Source organism: Gobius niger (assembly GCF_951799975.1).
Source record: "Gobius niger genome assembly, chromosome: 20".
Classification (NCBI taxonomy): Eukaryota; Metazoa; Chordata; class Actinopteri; order Gobiiformes; family Gobiidae; genus Gobius; species Gobius niger.
Window position 1 is genome coordinate 12,047,478 of NC_136871.1, and position 21,617 is coordinate 12,069,094.

The 21,617-nt window shown below is 42.3% G+C and overlaps 1 protein-coding gene across 2 annotated transcripts; it reads left to right on the forward strand.

Moving 5' to 3' along the window:
- The first annotated feature begins 461 nt into the window (after positions 1-461).
- Positions 462-20,829, forward strand: adamts9 (ADAM metallopeptidase with thrombospondin type 1 motif, 9). Of its 2 annotated transcripts, XM_079579205.1 has the most exons (39): positions 462-819; positions 1,078-1,478; positions 2,019-2,181; positions 3,070-3,410; positions 3,882-3,965; positions 4,058-4,182; positions 4,259-4,299; positions 4,376-4,481; positions 5,250-5,396; positions 5,642-5,783; positions 5,907-6,011; positions 6,510-6,655; positions 6,749-6,930; positions 7,012-7,148; positions 7,402-7,519; positions 7,594-7,689; positions 7,878-8,044; positions 8,158-8,287; positions 8,879-9,005; positions 9,082-9,292; positions 9,372-9,536; positions 9,727-9,888; positions 10,490-10,609; positions 11,448-11,555; positions 11,624-11,791; positions 12,257-12,505; positions 12,595-12,756; positions 13,170-13,346; positions 16,221-16,391; positions 17,214-17,390; positions 18,168-18,338; positions 18,409-18,597; positions 18,721-18,853; positions 19,082-19,176; positions 19,384-19,478; positions 19,586-19,719; positions 20,012-20,103; positions 20,184-20,288; positions 20,393-20,829. In XM_079579205.1, the coding sequence occupies exons 1-39, from the start codon at positions 723-725 to the stop codon at positions 20,480-20,482; spliced, it is 5,829 nt and encodes a 1,942-aa protein (XP_079435331.1). In that variant the 5' UTR covers positions 462-722; the 3' UTR covers positions 20,483-20,829. The 2 variants fall into 2 exon arrangements, with proteins under 2 accessions (XP_079435331.1, XP_079435332.1); XM_079579206.1 differs by lacking the exons at positions 16,221-16,391; positions 17,214-17,390; positions 18,168-18,338; ... (6 more) ...; positions 20,184-20,288; positions 20,393-20,829 and having other exon boundaries at positions 13,170-14,910.
- The last annotated feature ends 788 nt before the right edge of the window (positions 20,830-21,617 follow it).

Genomic DNA, 21,617 nt, shown 5'->3' on the forward strand with positions numbered 1-21,617 from the left:
GTGTGTCTTTGTCGCTTTTTGTTGTTGCGGCATTGTCACATCTTGGAGGAGTTTTTGTCTTTTTTAATTCGCTTTTTCCGTTGCTTTTTTGTCACTTCATTAATTTTTTTTTTTTTTTCCGGCACATTTTTGTTGCTCTTTTGCCACCCTAAGACGAAAGCAAGGAGGTCTAAAAGTTTGTGAAAACATATTAGGCCTACCTATTATTAGTAGAAGTAACAATAGTGTGTAGTATTACATTACACTCAAGCAAAATCTGTTAGAGAAACACAGTTAAGCAGCCACATGTTGAGAGTGTTCTCTTCAGTGCAGACTTAAACTATTTTAAATATGCGGGTAGTTTATTCCTTCATAGTGGACATAAATGACCCCTTGCCACATTCAATGAACAGGAGGGGCTTGACTGTGGGACACTGGCTCGTACGCTTGAGCCCGCCTCCCGTTGAGTGAGTGGAGAGCTGGTGCACAGGCAGTAGAGCCCATCGCAGGCGAGTGCAGGAGCAGCCCACCCCTGTGTGCAGAATGCATGTTCGCCAGGGTCTCCGCGGAGCGCTCACGTCCCGACTCTGTTTTTCAGCGGCCACAAACAATCTACTCAAGAGTCGAGGATAACCAAGTTGGATGTGGCAGGCAGACAGGGGGCCGACAGCCCGGAGCGACCGGACCGAGAGCAGATCTACACAGGAATACGGACTGCCGCTCTACTCTGAACGTGAACAATCATGCATGTGCTTCTCTGGGGTCTAGGGTTGCTGCTATTCCCTGATTTGTTGAATGTAGCCGCATCTACGGACAAAGTGCTTCTGAATCAGAGTACAGGTACAGTATGAAGCCTTTGAACGTCTCTCTCCGCTTCTGTTTTAGTTCCTAGTCCCGCTCCACAGAAAATTACGAATGAATGGGCATTGGACGCAGCTACACTTTTTTTTTTTCCTCCTCTTTCAGAAAGTTCACTGACAGAAGAAAATAACTGTGTATCTTTGAATTCTTGTGGTTATTGAATTACAAATGACTCATTCAAGCTCAAAAGCCTTTTTTTTTTCTTCTTCTTTCTTTTCTTCACTGTTTGATCCACAGGAGAAGATAACTCGCGGGTTTATGAAATTGTAACCCCGGAACGTGTGAATGAAGCCGGTGACAAGTTTCCAACAGCTATGCATTTCAAGAGGAAAAGGCGAAGTTTGGACGAGAGCACTGGCAATGCCACAGATCACTGGGCCTCACCGAACATCCACTACAGGATCCGTGCCTTTGGACAGAGCTACCACTTGAACCTCACGCGAGATTCGGGATTTATCGCGCCGATGTACACTGTCACAGTACTGGGACTGCACCGGAGAGAAAACATAACGGCGTTTGCAACAGATGAGCAGGGAGAGGAGGAGGAGGAGGACACTGAGCTGCGGCACTGTTTTTATAAAGGCTTCGTAAATGCGCATTCAGAACACGCCGCAGTCATCAGTTTGTGCTCTGGACTGGTGAGTTTACGCACATTTTTATGAAGACCGTGACAGTGGGCGTGCTAATTATCAATCATGTCATTATAAATCTACTCGCATTTTAAGTGAAATCGAAATGCTCTTACCTACATTCTGTGCACTTTTACTGAGGAGAGAACTTTGAAACCTAAAATATGGGAACCTCTACCATTGTAAGAAGCACCTCTGTCCCTGTAGTGACTGCACTTAGTGTCATCAAAGTAGTAAAGCGGCGGAAGAATGCTCTTAGCTCGCCTGCTTCCTGACAGCTTTAATGAACACTTTGCTCTTATCTTGCTTCCATGCGTCTCTTTAGTGTAGCCGGTGAGGTGACGTGTTTACGCACGCATATTACACAGCGTACGAGTATACCTACGTCATAGCAGAGAGGTCCTACCTCCAGCTATGCACAAGTATGAGATTAGGGAGCATCTTAGAAGTTTATGACATATGTCACACTCAGGAGATTTCCCAACGCTTGGTGCTTCATGTGTGGTGAGCGAGTGACTGTTAACCACATGCATTCTTATTTATATTCAGCTGGGCACTTTTAGGTCTCCAGAGGGGGAGTATTTTGTGGAACCCCTACAGAGCTATCAAGGAGAGTACTATGAAGAGGAACACATAAAACCTCATATTGTATTTAAGAAGACAGCTTCCAAAGAAGATGTGTCTGAGGAGGACGCCACATGTGACACAGCAGGTACTTCCAAACACATGATGCAAACTTCTCTTGTTAATTACTTTCTAATTGTTCATGTATGACATTTGACCTTCTTGATTAGAGGCACTTTAACATTTACTCAGCCATTCACTAATTTGTTTTATTTATTAATTATTATTTGTTAACAAATAATAAACTGAACTGTGATATTGTAACTATAATGAGCGGCATCGCTAAGACCAGCAGCATTAGCGAAGGATCTCCAGCTGTCACAGGAAAAGATCTTGGGAAGTTCTGTCTTGTATCATCCCATCTCAGTTTACTGCATCCATGTCCTGTTGACTCTGTACTTCCTCTCACCCTTTGATAAGGCTTCCATGTAGACGCAATGAGCAAAAGGCCACAAAGAGATGCTAGGACGAACATTCAAACAGAGTCATACAATTGTGCGTGCAAGTGTGTGTGTTCTTTTTCTTTGTTGTGCGAAATGATCCTTGTGTGTTTTGATCTGTATATCTGATAGTACAGATGAAACAAAGAAGTCTTTCATCATTCAGGTCATCCATACGCATGGAGTATTAAGACTATCATAGATATGATAGTGCAGGCTTTATCCAGGATGATTCTGGATACTGTCCAGGTTGAGGAGCTGGCAGATAATCATTAAAGTCTGGTCAAATCCCTCTCTTTTCTATATAAGTCGACTAAGTCTGCCATGACAGTTTATTCTTGAATATTTTATGGCTGGACACTGGCAAGACCTAACTTAAACTCTGTGCCCTCATTGCCCCTTATTTCTCAGACAATGGCAGCTTCAGGCTGCTCAATTGTGTTAACATATAATTTATGGAAAAGGTATTCTGGATTGTTTTGTTTGTTTTATAACAGATGGCTTCAAGTAATTGTGTTTTTGTTGTACTTTTCCAGGACATAAACAAAGACATAAAAGACACACACCAAGGAGAAGCTCAGCTTTTGGAGTCACCTCTGCTTCCACTGCTGCCCCTGTGGCAAGATCGAATATTTTGAACAACATTGAGACATTGAGCGCTGAATTAGCCAATGGAGCCCTTCTTACTTCAGAGAGCAGCAATTCTGGCAGTGCTGGACCATCAAATGATAGCAGCAACGACTCCGGACCTCACAGGAGATCAAAGCGTTTCCTCTCCTACCCGCGCTTTGTTGAAGTCATGCTGGTCGCCGACAGCAAAATGGTGGAGCACCACGGCAGCAATTTACAGCATTACATTCTGACGTTAATGTCCATTGTAAGTCGTCACACTGAGAAAATATGAACATGTGACATTTTCTTCTGTCAGTTATTCTGTACATCTGTAAGTGAGTAAAGAGATTTAGTTAGTTGGTAAGCTTCATTTTTCTCCTGCTAAAACATTTGCAAACTTTCCAAATGTCAGTTGGAAAGACGGTCTTCCTGACAGTTTGTCGCTTGTAAAATAAGGTAAGGTATGTTACATAGACAGCAGTCTCTTGACCACTTTAAATACTAACATCCACTGTGTCTGGGGCCAACAGTTCCCAGGGGGAATTGAGATGACCTATATTTTGGTCTTGGCAAAGATTGTGTTCTCAACAGGAGCTCAAGCTTTTATCAACATGATCCTTTAACAACCAAGCTTTATGTTAGAGACAGCAAGACAAAACACTTCTAAATGACATTGAATGGCAGGTTTTGTTTAAAGTTTTGATATAAATCTCCTCTCTATTAATTGTATCTACAGGTGTCCTCAATATACAAAGACCCCAGCATTGGAAATGTCATTAACATTGTGATTGTAAAGCTGGTCATTTTAAACCATGAGCAGGTAATAGACGCACATTAGTAATGCCTGCCATTGAAACTTGTATTACCATACAAACAAATTTGACATAGTTTTCTTATTTACTTTTTCCACAGGAGGGTCCAGTCATATCTTTCAATGCACAGACCACTTTAAAAAACTTTTGCATTTGGCAGCAGAGTCAAAATATTCTCGATGACAACCATCATTCCCATCATGACACAGCCATCCTTATCACAAGGTGTGAGAAAATATGTATATTATTTACCCCTATTAATTGTTTTACTATTTAACCTGATTCTGTTTCCATTCTATAGACAGGACATCTGTCGAGCAAGAGATAAATGCGACACTTTAGGTATGGCCTACTTGTCTTTATAAATCAAACTATACTATTCTAAACAACATGAATAATGTCAAATTGATGTTTTCAGGCCTCGCAGAACTGGGAACAGTGTGTGATCCATACAGGAGCTGCAGCATCAGTGAAGACAATGGACTTAGTACTGCCTTCACCATTGCCCATGAACTTGGACATGTGTAAGTAATCCATTAGACGTTTAAGCATAGCATTTGTATTATCTTTTAAGCTGTCCATTATTTGACTTTTCCTGGTCAAATACATACCTGAGGTTGTGCTTAGATTCATTTACACATTGAGTAATACTGTCGGCCATCTCCCTGAGTTCCCTGTGGCCACTTCTTCTCCAACAAGTGCTCCTGCATGTCTTTATACTGTGTGTTTATACTTTCACCAGATTCATTCTGAGCATTTCTGTGCTCAAATTTTCTTTCATGATATTTTTATTACGTTACCTCTGATCAGAAAGAAAGATTATTTGAATGCAGATGAATCAAATGCTCAAAACACAGGATGGATCAATATGAAAGGGAGACATTCACACTCTCTAAAACACGGGTTTTATTTCTAAGTCTGTGCAAAGTCTTGAGTCAGGCTGTGCCTGTGGTGTTAGTCGGCTGCACCGGAGACTGTTACAGACTCTTAACAGCCGTCATCTGCAGAAAAGGCTCTTTCTGACCCCAACAAAAGAGAGGATTGTTGAACTGTGCATTAAGTAGTGACAGCTTGAGCCATTGAGCTTAGCGTTGTATGGTACCTGCGCAGTAGGCTGCTCAGTAGCGCATTGAGGATTCTTGGCACAATCTAGCACCAACCCAGAGCCTAATTACCCTATCAAAGATTTAGCAGACTGCCGTTACACAACCGAGAAGTGCTTGCATGTCTAAAGCAAGATAAATTCATACATGGACTGCAATCGTTTTAGATTTCTGTTTTCTGCCTGCCAGGTTCAACATGCCTCACGATGACAGTAACAAGTGTAAAGAGGATGGAGTCAAAGTGCAGCAGCATGTGATGGCTCCCACACTCAACTACAACACAAATCCCTGGATGTGGTCCAAATGTAGCAGGAAATATATCACAGAGTTTCTAGAGTGAGTTTCGCATACGTTAGTAGTGAATATTGATTTCATGTACCACTGTTTAGCATAGTATAGAATATACTGTGATTGTCTTACAAACGCATCCTTATATTTGCTGCATCAACATAGAACAATCTATAATCCAGATGTCAGTTCAGAAGTTGTGAATGATAATTAATACCTGTCCCTGATACTTTGAGAGTTTTGGCTGTTTGCTTTTCTTTTCTTTATGCCATTTTATCTGCTTTTCTCAATAGCACAGGATATGGTGAATGTTTACTTGACGAGCCAGTTTCTAGACCCTACAGTCTTTCACAACAACTGCCAGGACGAGTATACAATGTCAATAAACAATGTGAATTGATATTTGGCCCAGGAACCCAGGTGTGCCCTTACATGGTAAGAGGTTCTTCTGTGAAATCTATTGTTACATTCTAAAGAAACAAAAATGTAGGAAGTTTAATAGACATTTAAGATGAATATTAAACAGTGTTGGGTCATTACTTTCCTTTCATTGTGTAGACTCAGTGTCGGCGCCTGTGGTGCACCAGTCCAGAGGGGGTTCAGCGCGGCTGCAGGACCCAGCACATGCCCTGGGCTGATGGCACTGACTGTGCACCTGGAAAGGTAAATGCCTCATCAACACATAGATAAGTGTAACGTGACCACCAAATAGTCAAATAATAATAAAGTCATTGTATATAATAAACAGCAGTTATTGAACACACATTGTCCAATAGACATGTGAAAGTTCTATGTTTTGTATTGGATAATTCAAGAACTCTCAATAATCTTAACATTTTCTTCATGCTGCCGTTGTCATTGCTTGGCCAGCGTGAGGAGTTGTAAGGTATTATTGACTTTGAATGTGTGGTATTTATAAAACAAACAAAAAACATCTTATGACTATGGTGTTGTATGCATGGTATGTATTTTTTATGACTTTAGTGTGTAAAGTGTTAAAAAGAGCGGCTGTGCAACTGCAGTACATATACAGTTTATGGTTGCATGGATACGATTTGATCGTTGCTTTGTGGTGCTGTGCTCCTTGGTTCTCTTTTGCATTCTTTGTCCAGTCCTCAACTCAATCTCACATTACTAAGAGTCAGTTCTCCTCTTGTGTAGCACTGCAAGCATGGCCTGTGTATAGGCAAAGATCAGGATGCGACCCCTGTCGAGGGAGCATGGGGCGTTTGGAGTCCTTTTGGAACGTGTTCACGCACATGTGGCGGTGGCATCAAGGTGGCTGCACGCGAATGCAACAGACCAGTGTGAGCAGTTCACTTCATTAGTTCACATTATTATGTTTTAACAGGTTAGTTAACTACATCTTACAAAGATCTTTGACTGTGTGCTTCTTTTAGGCCCAGAAATGGTGGAATGTACTGTGTGGGCCGTCGGATGAAGTTTCGCTCCTGTAACTCTGAGCCCTGCTCGAGGCAAAAGAAGGACTTTAGGGAGGAACAGTGTGCTGCTTTTGATGGCAGGCATTTTAACATCAACGGACTACCTCCAAATGTTCGCTGGGTTCCCAAGTACAGCGGAAGTAAGGCTTTTCCATTGTGGCAGAGTAACTAAACGCAAATAGATAAAGTTGAATGATTTGTTGCTAACTGTTGTCTTCCAGTTCTCATGAAAGACCGCTGTAAGCTGTTCTGCAGGGTGGCAGGGAGCACAGCTTACTATCAGCTCAGGGACAGGGTTATAGACGGCACAACGTGTGGTCCAGACACCAACGACATCTGTGTCCAGGGCTTGTGCAGGGTAAGATTGTTTTTCTCCTTCTGTTGTGTCATTACATTTTGGGATTATAAATTCCAAACACATATCCATCCTTATTTTATAACTATCCCAAACATCAACAACCATTAGTTACTTGTTAAACAGCTATTTGACTACCTCTTCCATGTTCATGTCTCTGGTTCGAACAGACATACACAACAAAGTGCTATAAAAAGTCTAAAGATAAAACAAAAACAACAATGTGATTACAGTGTTTTGTTTTCAATTTATGAAGCAAGCAGGCTGTGACCATGTTCTAAACTCCAAAGCCAGGAGGGACAAGTGTGGGGTGTGTGGAGGTGACAATTCATCCTGCAAACCTGTAGCGGACACCTTCAACACAGTCCGCTATGGTATGACACTTACCAACATGTAAATCACTGTGAATGTATTACATAAAAGATGATGTGCCGCATGTCATTGGCAGGCTATAATGAAGTTGTGCGCATACCTGTTGGTGCTACAAACATAGATGTTCGGCAGCACAGTTACTCAGGAAAACCAGAGGATGATAACTACCTTGGTAAGCACCTTAAGCTGTTTAGTTCTGTAAACTTTGTAAAATGACTACTGCAACCCCTTTATTATCATTTCAGTTGTTAGACAGAGTTTCTGGGCAGCATGTCGGAATATTTGCTTTTTGTTTGTTTGCATAGATACGCTTGTAAACATGTATTTTAAAATGAAAGCATCATCTCTTTGTCGCTGCAGCCATATCAAATATCCATGGAGAATTCCTTCTTAACGGGGACTTTGTGGTCAGCATGTTTAAAAGGGAAATCAAAGTGGGTAATGCTATCCTTGAGTATAGTGGATCTGACCATGTCACAGAAAGGATCAACTGTACTGAGCGCATCGAGGAAGAGATTATTGTTCAGGTATTACCTCATCTTCATGTGCTCTGCAGAATAATCCCTTACAGCTTTAATGAATAACTTAACGTTTGTCAAAAATGTCTTTAAAGTATTCCTTCCTATGTTTATTTTCCCAGGTGTTGTCTGTGGGGAATTTGTACAACCCAAATGTCAGGTACTCTTTCAACATTCCCATAGAGGACAGACCACAGCACTTTTTCTGGGATGCTTATGGGCCTTGGCAGGAGTGCAGTCGCTTGTGCCAAGGTGAGTAGGAGGCAAAACCCACTGACAAAGATGGGTGATAACTGTATGGAAGCTGTGAAAAAATGAATGGGTTCAAAGATGGGGGGATGGAGGAAAGGCCAATTGTCCAACACTCAGTCGAGAGTTCTGTGAAACATAAACTATGTTTGACAGGGACATGAATTGAGCACTATATAATTACTTCACAATAAACAATAATTCCCCTCCTCAAACCTCCTCAAAGGTTTGAGCGCCCGAATGATCCTGGGAGCTCTGTTGTCAGGGGTTTCGTGCACCTGGTAGAGTCTCCCAGGACAAGGTCCTAGTTGATAGGGCATACAAAGTGCGGTTCAGAAGCCCCTTATGAGAGACCTGCAGGCCCAGTTAGAATTGTGCAGTGTGATTTGGGCAGCTCCAACGGCTGCCGCCACAACCCGGAAACGAAAAGGTGGAAGAAGATGGATGGATCAACAATAATTGTTTTGTTTTTTTGTCCAGTGTTGTCATTATTATTTATGTTAGATATACAGTCGTTTGTGAAATGTTTTATTTTGTCCATAAATATTTTGTCATTCATTGATTCTATTAAACAGTTGGGCTTTGTTCTGTCAGGTGAACGTAAGCGAAAGATTGTGTGTAGCCGAGAATCCGACAGAGTGGTGGTGTCAGACCAGAGGTGCCATGGTACGCCCAGGCCAGCTGTCATCACAGAGACCTGCAACACGGACTGTGAACTCAGGTTTGTGGCCCTTGTAATCCTTTAGCACAAACATGTGCTTATTTACACATACTCACATGTAACTGTGTGCACACAGGTGGTATATTGCTCGTAAAAGTGAGTGCACTGCCCAGTGCGGCCCAGGATATCGCACTCTGGAAATATATTGTGCCAAAATAAATCCTACGGATAGTAAGATGCAGAAGGTTGATGACCGTCACTGTAGTAACATGGATAAACCTGAAGACAAGGAAGGTTGTCATGGTGACTGTAACCCAGGGGGCTGGGAGTACTCGCCCTGGTCAGAGGTAATAACATGCCGTTTATGTATGAATATGTTTCTGTTTATAAATCTGCGTAACGATATGAGTCATACATGGCCTGTAGTGCTCCAAGAGCTGTGGTGGAGGCACCCGCCAACGAGGGGCAGTCTGCAGAAAGGCAGCAGAGAGTGGGGGTGATGACAACATGTGCAGCCAAAGGGACAAGCTCGCCGTCCAGTCCTGCAACGAGTTCCTCTGCCCACTGTGGAAAAGTGGGGACTGGTCTGAGGTGACTTCACTTTGGCTGCTTCTCTCACCATGTTTGAAATCTTTTAGAATTGAGATGTTTTAATAAGAAGCTCTTTCCCATACTCCCATACTAAATACATCTCTAATCTACCTTGTGTGAAATGTTCATGTGCCGAAACTAAACATAACTGAGTACATTTTTAGACAGTACCATTTTGTGTATGTTGCAGTGCCTGGTTACATGTGGAAAAGGCTACAAACACAGGCAAATTTGGTGTCAGTTTGGTGAAGATCGACTGGAAGACCGCCATTGTGGATCATCTAAACCAGAGTCAGTTCAGACATGTCAGCAGCAGGAGTGTGCCTCTTGGCAGGTCGGACCCTGGGGACTGGTGAGTGTAACTTTAGTCTGTGTTGTGTCATTTAGAAAGACACTTCACGCCAATGTCAGCACCATTGTTCTGTTCAAGGGGTTGCTCTGGCTACAGACGTAAACCGCTGTGTGGCTGCATTTCAAATTTTAAATCAACTTAATTCTTGAAAATCTGCATGAAAATATACAACTTCATTAAAAACAGATCATGCTGGTGCACTATGAATCACTGCCCACGTTTAAACTAATTTGACAAGTTTGACTGAAGTTCCCCACTTTAGTCTAACGTAAAATTTCAGATGCACATATGCTGCTGTAACGCCGAGCTAGAGCATTCAGGAATAGCCACATGCAACATTTGAAGCCATTAAATGAAGCATAGTCAAATTGTAGTTGAAGTAGCCACTACGCAGATTTGACCTTGTTTTATTGGACGCAGTGAGGCTGAAGAGAAATGAGATGGCTCCAATGATTTAGCAGTGCAGAAAACGTCTGGCTGTTGACGGGGCTAATTTACTCGTTTTCTTCTGTGGAAGTGTTTGTAGTCACTCTGATATGCCTTTCTTGTCTTCTTCTCATACTCCCACCGCACTCCTTTTTTTCTCTCTCTTTGAACTCAGTGCACTACCTCATGCGGGCCAGGTTACCAGATGCGAGCAGTGAAGTGTGTTGTTGGATCTTATGGTGCTGTAATGGATGATACTGAATGTAATGCTGCTACCCGTCCCACTGACACCCAGGTAAAGAAGCCCTTTTGGCACACTTCATTTAATTTCATTCATTGTTGCCTTTTCATGAGGTTACTGTGTTTGTTTATCTTGTGCGGTAAAGCTTTTGAGTCAAATTGTGGGTATGCCAGCAAGAAGGTCTGAATTCCAGCCGCTGGCTTAACGATGGGCTTAACAGAGCCAATGGCCTCACCTCACTATTATTTCAACCAACCAGTCATAAAGTGGGCCACAATGCCAGCCATTCCACTACTATGGCCACTACAATGCACCAACAGAGATTATTTAGTAGCAACGGGTAATGGAACGGGTTAAATTTACTGTCAGGCATTATCGAATTGATCAACGTTTCATACTTCGAGCTCGTTCTAAGTGACTTCCGTGAAATGGCTGTGTGGAATGTGGAGCCAGTTCACTGCCTGTCTAACTCGATTATGGGCCTCACCTCTAGAGAGAAGGGTCAGAGGTCAGCAGAGGGCACAATGACAAAAGTGAAAGGGCAGAAGGTGAGGGCGAGGGATGGATGAGGGCGGAGTTTACCACTGCCGGGCATGGGCATTGGTGGCCCAAATACCACTCCACTGTGACCTGTTATGACAGGGATCAGAGCTTTATGCTGAGTGGCTTACTACCACAATCCATAGTTTGAACTGACAGCGGACCTATTTCTTGTTGTTTTGGTAACATGGGTGGGGGGCAGGGTTGCTGGGAATGGCTGCGGTAAAGCACATTGCTTTAAAATAAAATAAGTTTATTTGTTTATATCGTACATCACAATTGCTGAGGTCTGTTGTTTGTGGTATGTTTAGATTAACAGCTTGTTGTACTGATTATTATTATTTTTTTATAGGATTGTGAAGTGGCCCAATGTCCAAATAGCCACTCTGATCCTCCAGGAACTAAAGTACCCTCTGTTCCAAGCCACAAAACTCAGTGGCGATATGGTTCTTGGACACAGGTTTGTGGTTTTATCCACAGTCTAACCTGTGAGCACATGTTGATCTGATTTTGCGCTCTCTGTTACAGTGCAGTGCCAGCTGCGGAAAAGGGAGCCGTATGCGTTATGTAAGTTGCCGTGACAACCAAGGTGGTGTTGCAGAGGAGCAAGCATGTGCCCACCTCCCTAAACCCCCAGCAAGAGAGATGTGCTCTGTGGTGGCCTGTGGCCAGTGGAAAGTACTGGAGTGGTCAATGGTAAGGAAATTAACAAACTCCACAGGCTTCGAACATACTGTGAACTTCACATACATTTGTTTACAGTTGCTGCATTAGCTTGAAGCATAGAGGCGCTCACAGTTTCACATAAACCTGTTGAGTGTTGAAGAAAGCAGTAGGGTGAGTTGTGAGAGTAGCAGAGGGGCTACAGTGAGGGGCTGAGTTTTGTTTACAGATGGTTCTCATCAGAGCACTGTGATACAGTTCAGTCAGACTACAGCTTTGGTCACTCCAACCCCCGCGCATATACACACATGCTCTCCCTCACACTTGCACCGGGCCTATGGCGCTCATGGACGCTCCCAAAGAGAAAATGTTTATCCACAAATGCAAACTGGCTTAAGTTCAGTTCAGACATGTACAATACACACTAGAAACTTTTGCCAGAATTGAAAGGCTGAGCCTACATCTAAGTTGTCCATAACTCCATTTTATGTTTTGCAGTGCTCAGTGACCTGTGGTCAGGGAAAAACAACACGACAGGTGCTTTGTGTCAATTTCAATGAGCAGGAAGTGGATGCCAGTGAGTGTGACCTGGATGATCGTCCAAATACAGAACAGGACTGTGCTATGTCTCAGTGTTCCTCCCGCTCCAGCGACCCTCGTCTGTCCCCGTCCTCACCCAACAGCAGCACGAGAAACAGCCTTCCCCAGAACCAGGCACATCAGTGGAGGACAGGACCTTGGGGCGCGGTGAGCTGTGCTCAACACTGCAGCCTATGAGTGCCTTGTACATTAGACAGATCACAGATTCTAACTGTTTAATGTGTGTCTGGTTGTAGTGCTCCAGCACTTGTGCAGGAGGCTTTCAGCGACGGGTGGTTGTGTGCCAGGATGAGAATGGTTACCCTGCAAATAACTGTGAGGAGCGTGGCAGGCCCAGTGAACAGCGCTCCTGTGAGTCAGGTCCATGTCCACAGTGGATCTACGGCGACTGGGGAGAGGTACCACCAACTTCTTTTGTTTGTAATAGTCACTGATATATATCCAGAGGTGATACTTTAACCACATGTTTCACTCCGATGAAGGTTTAAGTGTGTATTTGTTCAAATCTTGAAAGCAGTGTAGTGTATAAAAGAGTACTATTCAGTAGAGATTGCTTTTTTTTTACGTTTGATATCTGTTATATTGTTGATTTCTTCTGTTTGTGCCCTGTGAGGCAACTGTTGTTGCAATAAGGGACTTTATAAAAAACAGTTTGCTTGATCAATTGTTTGAGAACTATTTACAAATATATTCACTGCCCCCAAAAATATCTTGTCTATTAAGGCAATTATGTTTATTTTTGAGTGAGTGCAAAGTACAAAGAAAAGTATGAAAACTTCTCTGAAAAACTTTTATTGACTTTCTTGTACAGTGCACCAAGCCATGCGGCGGCGGGATAAAGACAAGGCTTGTGGTTTGTCAGCGTCCGAACGGCGAGCGCTTCAACGACCTGAGCTGTGAGATCCACGACAAGCCCCCGGACCGAGAGCAGTGCAATACTCAGCCATGCCCCTCCGGCCCCCATTGGAGCACAGACCCTTGGAGCTCGGTACGCTCGTAAATAAAACATTACTACTGCTTATCTTCCCATTCTTCCCTTTCTTTTCCTGCTCCCACTCTGGGCTCTCAACCTGCCCTCTGCTTCCCCAAGACACCTGTAAAATTGCTTCTGTTGGGCCTTGATGACAAATAGACGTGCAGTTGCAACATACAACACGTTTATCATAGTTCTGAGTTTTTGTAAAATATTGTTTTTCATTATAATTTATTACAGTTATGTTTGTACATAGGCTTAAATTATTATTTTTTTCTTTTGTAGCTCAGTTTTCTTGCAGTTACCCTTTCAAAAATGATTTGACCTAACAAAAGAATGTTTTGTATAGTAGGAAAAAGCAGTGAAATTGACAATAGAAAGTCTGCCATAGTGAACCAAAGAAAAGGCCCGTAATAGTAGAATCTGTGACGATAGGTCAATATTGCAACAACACTTCCTGGGGTGCTTTACGAAAATGGTGTCTCAAGGCCCTTATTTATGAGGAAATGTTCTGATATTGTAGTTTTGAAGCACTTAGGATTCCAAAGAATACACTTCCTGACACATTCAGTACAATAGGGTAAACACTTTTAGTAATACTAGTAATACTGTGTATCCAAGTACGCTGACAATGCCAGTACTGTGAAATAGTTGTATATGCAACATCACACTTGCAACTCTTAGTTGTTCAACAAATGTCTATTTGAGGTTGCTCCTTATAGTTGTGTACGTGGTTTAGTCCAATATGATGTGCTCAAAATACCTCACAACTAGCTCAAGTAGCCATTAAACTATGATTTTAACATGAAATGCAAGGGAAACAATGTTGATCAAATGTAATTTTGTATGACAAACAACTTATGATTAATAGGCCATTCATGTCATACTTGAGACTCTTGTACAGTTTGTGTGTTAGATTCCATAACTAAAATACCCTGTCGACTTGTTGAGCCTGACCTTCAAGAGAAAGATGTAGTTGTCAAATACTGAAGGGGAAGTTACTAGTGCTTTGTTTATGGAGCTCTTACTCTGAGCCAACATAATGTGTCTACCTCAGTGTCTGATATGACTGCCCCCTGCTGCACCTCGCTCTCCCTGCACTGGAGGGAGTGTTGTGTTTAAGCTAAACTGCAGCATAGAGGCTGCTTCGCCCTAATATTGCACAGTTCCATGGTGTGTTTCTCCTTTTGTCTCAAGTTGACCACCCTTTGAGGCCAGTTAAAGCTCATTTGGTATCTGTGGTGGGGGGCAGCATCATGTCTCTTCAGCCCACCCGGCTGACTCCGTTTGGTCATAAATGTCTGTGCTGACATTACACCTTTTTTAAGGGCCTGTTAAAACAGCAGCGACTGCCTTTTATGGTGCTCATTTTACTAAAGACAACTACTGTACATAATGTCTCCCATGTGTCATTACAAGCAAGCAACCTTTAAGAGTCGTACGCTGAAGAGGTCAATGTACAAATGTTATATTTTTTGTCTTTTATTTTGGTGCTACAGAGATACAGCTCAAACGCAAAAACAACAGATTCTGGGTTTATATTGTGTTTCTTTTTCACAAATGGCAGTATTAGTATCTGTACAAGATTTTGTATATTTATGTAATTATTACCTGTATTTATTGTTTTTATTACTATGTAATTACAGTATTTAATTTCATATGGATATGTTTTACTATGTGCTTATTTTGAGAAAAAAAACTGCAATTAAAGAGAAGTCGAGGTACTATCAACGGCTTTTTTCCTTTATTTTCAACATTTTGTCACATGCTTTAACTGGCCCACTTCAGTTACAAACAAGAAGGCTCGCCTAATCTTTCTGTCACATTACAATCTACCTCTCTTACCCTAACTCACTCACAATAAATCCTGAGCCCTGTAAAGCACGCAGGTCAGGCTCAGATCTGTGTCATCATCTGCTAATATCAAACTTACAATCAAACAACATTTCTTCTAATCTCACGTACCATGTTCATTCATTCTCAAAACCAACATGTGCATTTTCTGGGATGAATGGTGACACATGCTTAGCCTAGGATGTTGGCCATACCTGGCCCCATGCTCTAATCTTGGCTGAGCCGGGGCAGTAGGAGAGACCATAAGCAGAACACTGTAGTGATAGATATAGTGGGTCAGAGGTTACGTTTGATCACAGGAGGCCTCCCTGGTCCCTGCATTTGTATTTTACACCAACTTCTGGGATGTGCTGGAGTTCCTTCAAAAGAAAATGGATAAAACAAAGCTTTATGGACCATGAACTGCAGATGTTTCCAATAGTCGGTGTCAACAATTCCTAACAAACAATTTATAGATAAAATGTAAACATCCAGATAATGAAAGTATTTATGTCATTTCAGATTATTTGGCTTTAATGTTTAAGTAACAGTAGCAATAATCTTTGCACCATGATTGTAAGACATTGTAATATTCTGTGCCTGCAATAAGAAACATATCCGATAGAAAGAAAACTAAAAGAGTCTGTATGCACTTGATTTTCATCAATATGCATGAAAATGAAATCCTTGTGATCCCGCCTATCCCTCCCTGAACCCGCCCTGAATGAGGTGAGAGTTCATAGCCAGTGTAAAGACTTACTGGAGGGGAGAGCGCCACTCGCTGGGCCCCGCACTCATTCAACTTTGGGCCTGTCAGTTTCTATCTATCACACATGCAATACCCCCCTTGATTATCCAAGCACAACAAACTTTTCAGCCTGTCATAAAGAGTTAGGCTCATCCTCTCAACTCGGAAGTTGAACATTACACTACCGGTTGATCCACCCGCCTTTGTCACTAGACAAAATAATATTTAAGATAATCTGTGAAACATACACTTAAAGCATTCAAATAGTTTTGAACTATCCTAACTTTTCCTATTCTTTCATTCCTTAGTGCTCTGCCTCCTGTGGAAGAGGTTTTAAGTACCGCAAAGTGAGCTGTGTGACAGGGTCGGGGAGTTCTGTCCCAGATCAGAACTGCCAGCATCTCTCCCCAAAGCCTAACAGACAGAGGCGCTGCCGAGGAGGACACTGCCCCAAGTGGAGGGCAGGAACCTGGGAGGAGGTAGGTTTTGAGTCAAAGATCTTTCCCCATTCACCAATGCCATGTGGTGGTTAAACATCTGCAACAAAATATATGTAGTTTTTTTCCCCTCCCAGTGCCTAGCCACTTCTAACACAGTTGCCTCTATGATGAAGTGGTTTGTTGGGTGCAAGAACAGGGTTTGGGTTTAGTCTGAGCAGAAAGCAAGGAAGTAGAGGCATCAAAATTGCTAGTCTACACTCCATTTTAGTCCCAAGTATCTCCTTTCTATCCCTTTCATCCTTCCCCCCTAATCACTTTCTGTCCTGGAGTACATGACCTGATTGTGCTTGGATTCTGTAGCCACATGTGTGAAAAGCCTTGTATCTGAAGGTCTTACCTGCTTCTGTCACCGTGCAAGAAGCATCACATACAATATATGCACATGGAGATCCCTGTGCCCCTTCTTTTACTACTGTCTACATTCACTCAATGGTCTGAGGTTCAAGTATGAATGCACGTGTCCTCCATATGGCCGGGATGATTTGAGTCAGCCCAGGACAGCTGTGGATAGGATTGAGGCCATGAGGAAATACTTTTTTACATGTTTGTCTGTGCTGCAAATGAGACTGATTTTTAACATGCACATTACTTTGCACAGACTGTTTATACACACGCAGTCTCTGGTCTCTAACATCAGAGCCTGTATATCCGTAGATAGTATTATGTAGTGTTACACCAAAAAGTATTACCATTTAATAACCTTTAATACGTCATCTTTGAGTCATGCATTACTGTGAATGACTGCTTCAACAAATAGCAAAGTATCACAGTGATTATAACACTTACCTATTCCACTTTCAGTGTTCAGCGACATGCGGAGATGGCGTCCAGCGTCGAAAAGTCTTTTGTCAGACTGGAGAGCATCGCAGCTCGGTTGAGAGCGGCTGTTCCCTTCGTAGCAGACCTACCTCCAGCCAGAGCTGCCGTGTGGCAGACTGCCCTTCTCATTTTCGCTGGAGAGAGGGGCCGTGGCACACGGTGAGTTCTCTCTGACTCTGATACGTTGTAGAGGCTCTTCACTGTTACAGTATGTCCCATATGTGTGAGTGATTGAGTAGGGTTTGGGGGAGGAGGCCAAGAGGAGGGGAGAAGAGCTGCTGATTCCTCTCAGGGAACATCAGGAATAACTTTTCCACTTTTAACACTGATTAACCAAGGAGACTGTGTTGGTGTCATTTGCAAAGATAGCTATAACAAATAAAACAATCCTCTCCCCCTCCTTCCTTTTGTACCTGTGTATCTAAGGTATTAATGGGATAATGGGGTTTGGGTTATATCAGCCTTTTTGATTAGATAATGCAGTGTTTTGTCTCTCATTCTGACAATATTTTAACATTCCTAATCTTCTGAATAATAGTGGTCCTAGACTACATTCCTGCTGTGAGTTCAGCTTTTTTCTTCTGTATGCTTGGGGCTATAAATCTTAATTTAGAGTGGAGAATATTAGGAGGGAGCACGCAGCTAAAGCAATGTCTTCTTCTCACAGTCAATGTGGGTCACAGAGCTGCATGATATGTCTTCTTTAAGGAGGCTCTAATTAGTGTGGAAAGTTTGTGGAAAGTTAGTGGAGGTCCCGGCCCAAGTGGTCCCATTAACAGCAGGATGTTATTACAACACTTTGCATATGTCTCTTCTAAACATTCTAAATGTGTTACTACTGGATGTTACAAAAGCTTCATTGACTTGTTAGTATTTGTGTACAGCAGTGATTTCCATTACCTGCACACATAAATGCATGTGTCTTGTTTAATCTAGTGCAGTAAGTCATGTGGATCCGGCCATCGACAGCGGGCCCTACAATGTGTGGACCATAAGGAGCTGGAGGTGCATGAGATGTACTGTGTAAACCAGATCAAACCACCACACGTAGAAAGCTGCAACGCTCATGCCTGCGAGTACATCTGGATCACTGGGGACTGGTCTGAGGTACGTGTGAGGACGTGGCTCTCATCGGCTCAGCGTGACCGTAGTGTTCACTGTGTTATTTGCATTGCAGTGTTCTGTGAGCTGTGGACAGGGCTACCGCCATCGCCTGGTCTCCTGCAGTGAGCTTCATACGGAGAAGGACAACTATGAGTACAGCCATCAGTCTGTGTCCAGCTGCCCCGGGACCCCTCCAGAGAGCTACACATCCTGTAACAGCGGGCCATGTGCGCAGGAGTGGAGGGTTGGAAGCTGGGGACAAGTGAGTACCTTGTAATCTGTTTCTTAGCATTCTCATCAATAGATTACACTTCACAAGTCCAGTGTGCATATATAGGTGACCGACTTTGTTCAATGTATATGTGCATGTGTTCAATGTATGCAGTGCTCAGTGAGCTGTGGACATGGTGTTATGGAGAGGACGGTGCAGTGTATGTCAGCAGATGGACAAGAGGGTCATAGGTGCTCACCAGAAGTTATGCCAGACTCCAGGAAACTCTGCCAAAACCACCAGACATGTAAGTGCACAAACATATCCCTTAAAAACAACAACAAACTGTGTGTATACTTTTTGCTGTCGTTGATGTTGTTGTTGTTGTTGTTGTTTTTGTTTTTGTTTTTGTTTTTGTTTTTGTTTTTGTTGTTGTTGTTGTTGTTGTTGTTGTTGTTGTTGTTGTTGTTGTTGTTGTTGTTGTTGTTGTTGTGGGGCACACTCGGGCACTGAATTATACTGCTCCTGTGTTCAGGTCATTTGCCGATGAGCTGCCAGGATGTCAGAGGCATCAGTGGACCACTCCCTGACAGCGAGCATGTTCTCAACATTCAAGGAAAAGCACTCAAGGTTTGTTTTTGTTTTTTTTTGTTTTTTTGTTTTCAAAGAATGAAAACAAAGGAAAGGGTCATGCTTGTGCCACACAGCTGCAAAACGTTTGTGTGATTTCCATGTTTGAACTCACTCTTCGCTTTCCCCGATTGTTTTTGTTTTATTACTTTCCACTCACGTTGACTCTTCACTTCTCTGCCCTCTCCTCTCCCCACTGTGTCTTAGGTCTTCTGTGCAGGAATGCAGACAGAGATGCCGCAGGAGTATATCACCTTGACAACGGGTGAAGGGGAGAATTTTTCTGAGATCTTTGGCTTCAGGTAAATAATTCAGACTGAACACAGCCCCAGTGCAAGTAGGCCTACTGTATATACTGCATTATGTTATCAGACAATGCAATAATGTTTGGCCTATATTTACTCTCCAGGCTGAATGATCCAACCCTGTGTCCAGCAAACGGCTCCAACAGAGAAAACTGTGATTGTCACAAAGACTATGGGGCTGCGGGAATGACCACCTTCTCGAAAGTTCGCCTTGATATAAGCGCCATGAACATTATCAGTGAGCTGCTGATTCACACACAAACATTTTTGGCCACATATAAACCAATTTCACGTTTAGTGAAAAGGAGAAAAAAATATTTACGTTCACTTGTAATGCTATCTGATTTGCCTTTTTGCAGGTCTGTGTTGGACTTAGTTTGTTGTTTATTTTTGAATTATTTTGAAGGCAGCTCTGAGCTTGGTTTTGGTTATCTCAAAAATAGCATGTTAGCTTTATCAGTGTAAATGCATCTTAGGAATTCCCTTCAAGTTTCTGCAGCACTTAATTTGTCTTTTTTTTTCTTCTCCAGCAACAGATTGGCGGTTTGCTTTTACTCCAGAAGGCCAGAAAATTCCTTTTGCTACAGCTGGGGATTGCTACAGTGCCAGCCATTGCCCACAGGTGAGACAACAAAAGACCTTTCAAGTACTCTGTATACACATACTATTTAGCGACTGATTCACGTGTTTTGTTTATTTCAGGGACAATTCCAAGTGAATCTTTCAGGAACTGGTTTTAAAGTGGCAGATGACGTCTCATGGATAACACAAGGCAACAAGGCCGTGGCTGATGTGCATAAGTCACAGGTACATATAAACATTAAGTGCTTAAAGTAACGTATTTATTGATGTGATAATACTAAAGGTTTTATCTGCTGTATTTGTACATCATATTGTTGAACTGTCCACAGGATGGCAGCAGAGTATCAGGAGTGTGCGGAGGCTACTGTGGTAAATGTACTCCCTCTACAGTCTCTCGGCTGCCTGTGGCTGTAGAATAGACCTGTCATACTGCCCCTCCATTCATGTGAAGTCAAGCGCAATGCACAAAAATGTTCCATCCAGTGGTATATTCTGGGAATACTCAAGAGTTGCAATAGGAGTAACCATTGTGTACAGTCCGAACATTTCAGTATGTGGCTCCTTTAGGCCAGAGTTTTCAGGTTTTTGTACTCAGATATCACTCCTCCCACCTCAGCCCGTCCGTCACATTACCTCTTATAGTGTTTATAGTGTAAATACAATAGTGTACACTTCTGTACATAGTAGGAAACAGCATTATTTATTCCATTGTAATGCATTACTATTGTATATTGTATTGTACTGTAATGTCTTACAAATTATTATTTATGTGCATCCGTGCTCTTTAAGTCTTTGTAACTCTTAAAATATTCCCCAAAATATTGCAATGAGGGTTAGTCCACATTTATACATTATTAAATAACACTGAACTAGACACTGGGTTAAACAATTAATGCATTTTCTGCTTACAAAACATTTTTTATTGTTAATAACAAAAATACAATTTCTATTTAATTTTTGAAATGTTATAGTATAGACATGTATTTTACTGAACTACCTATACTTTACTTATTCAAACATGTAGCTATTGTTTGTTACTTTCAATATAATGGTACTTGCAGGTTACATGTCAATCAATGCACTGACAGTGGGGAGCTATTGGCTGTGAGCAGGCCCTCAACAGGGGGTGGCAACTGGGTTTGTTGCCCCAGCCCCAGGAGCCTGTTTTCTATTATGAATTTATCATTTATTTTTATGGCAAAAAAATGAGAGGAGGGTGTGTGAGACCTTTTTGCCGTGGGCCCCAACAATTCTGTTGACGGCCCTGGCTGTGGAAGCAAGAATATTATCTAAAGCTGCAAGATCAATTCCTGAACCCCAGGTCATCAAAATACTACTGCATGATTATTTTTATCCACACAGCTGAGTCCGGACCCTGACACCTGTCCAGACACTGTCCAGGTTTACTATTACTGACTGAAATATTGTACCTCACAATTTTCTTTCATCACTTTTTCCACATTCATCTGGAATATACACTGATCAAGCAAATCATTGTGACATTGATTTGCATACTACTAGTACTGTCTACAAACTGTAATCCACAGGCCTCTT

Excerpts from the sequence above, each read along its gene's own strand:
- adamts9 (XM_079579205.1), top strand. The coding sequence starts at position 723 with ATGCATGTGCTTCTCTGGGGTCTAGGGTTGCTGCTATTCCCTGATTTG. Across the intron at positions 1,479-2,018 it reads TCAGTTTGTGCTCTGGACTG|CTGGGCACTTTTAGGTCTCC; the intron begins GTGAGTTTACGC and ends ATTTATATTCAG. Across the intron at positions 4,183-4,258 it reads ACAGCCATCCTTATCACAAG|ACAGGACATCTGTCGAGCAA; the intron begins GTGTGAGAAAAT and ends TCCATTCTATAG.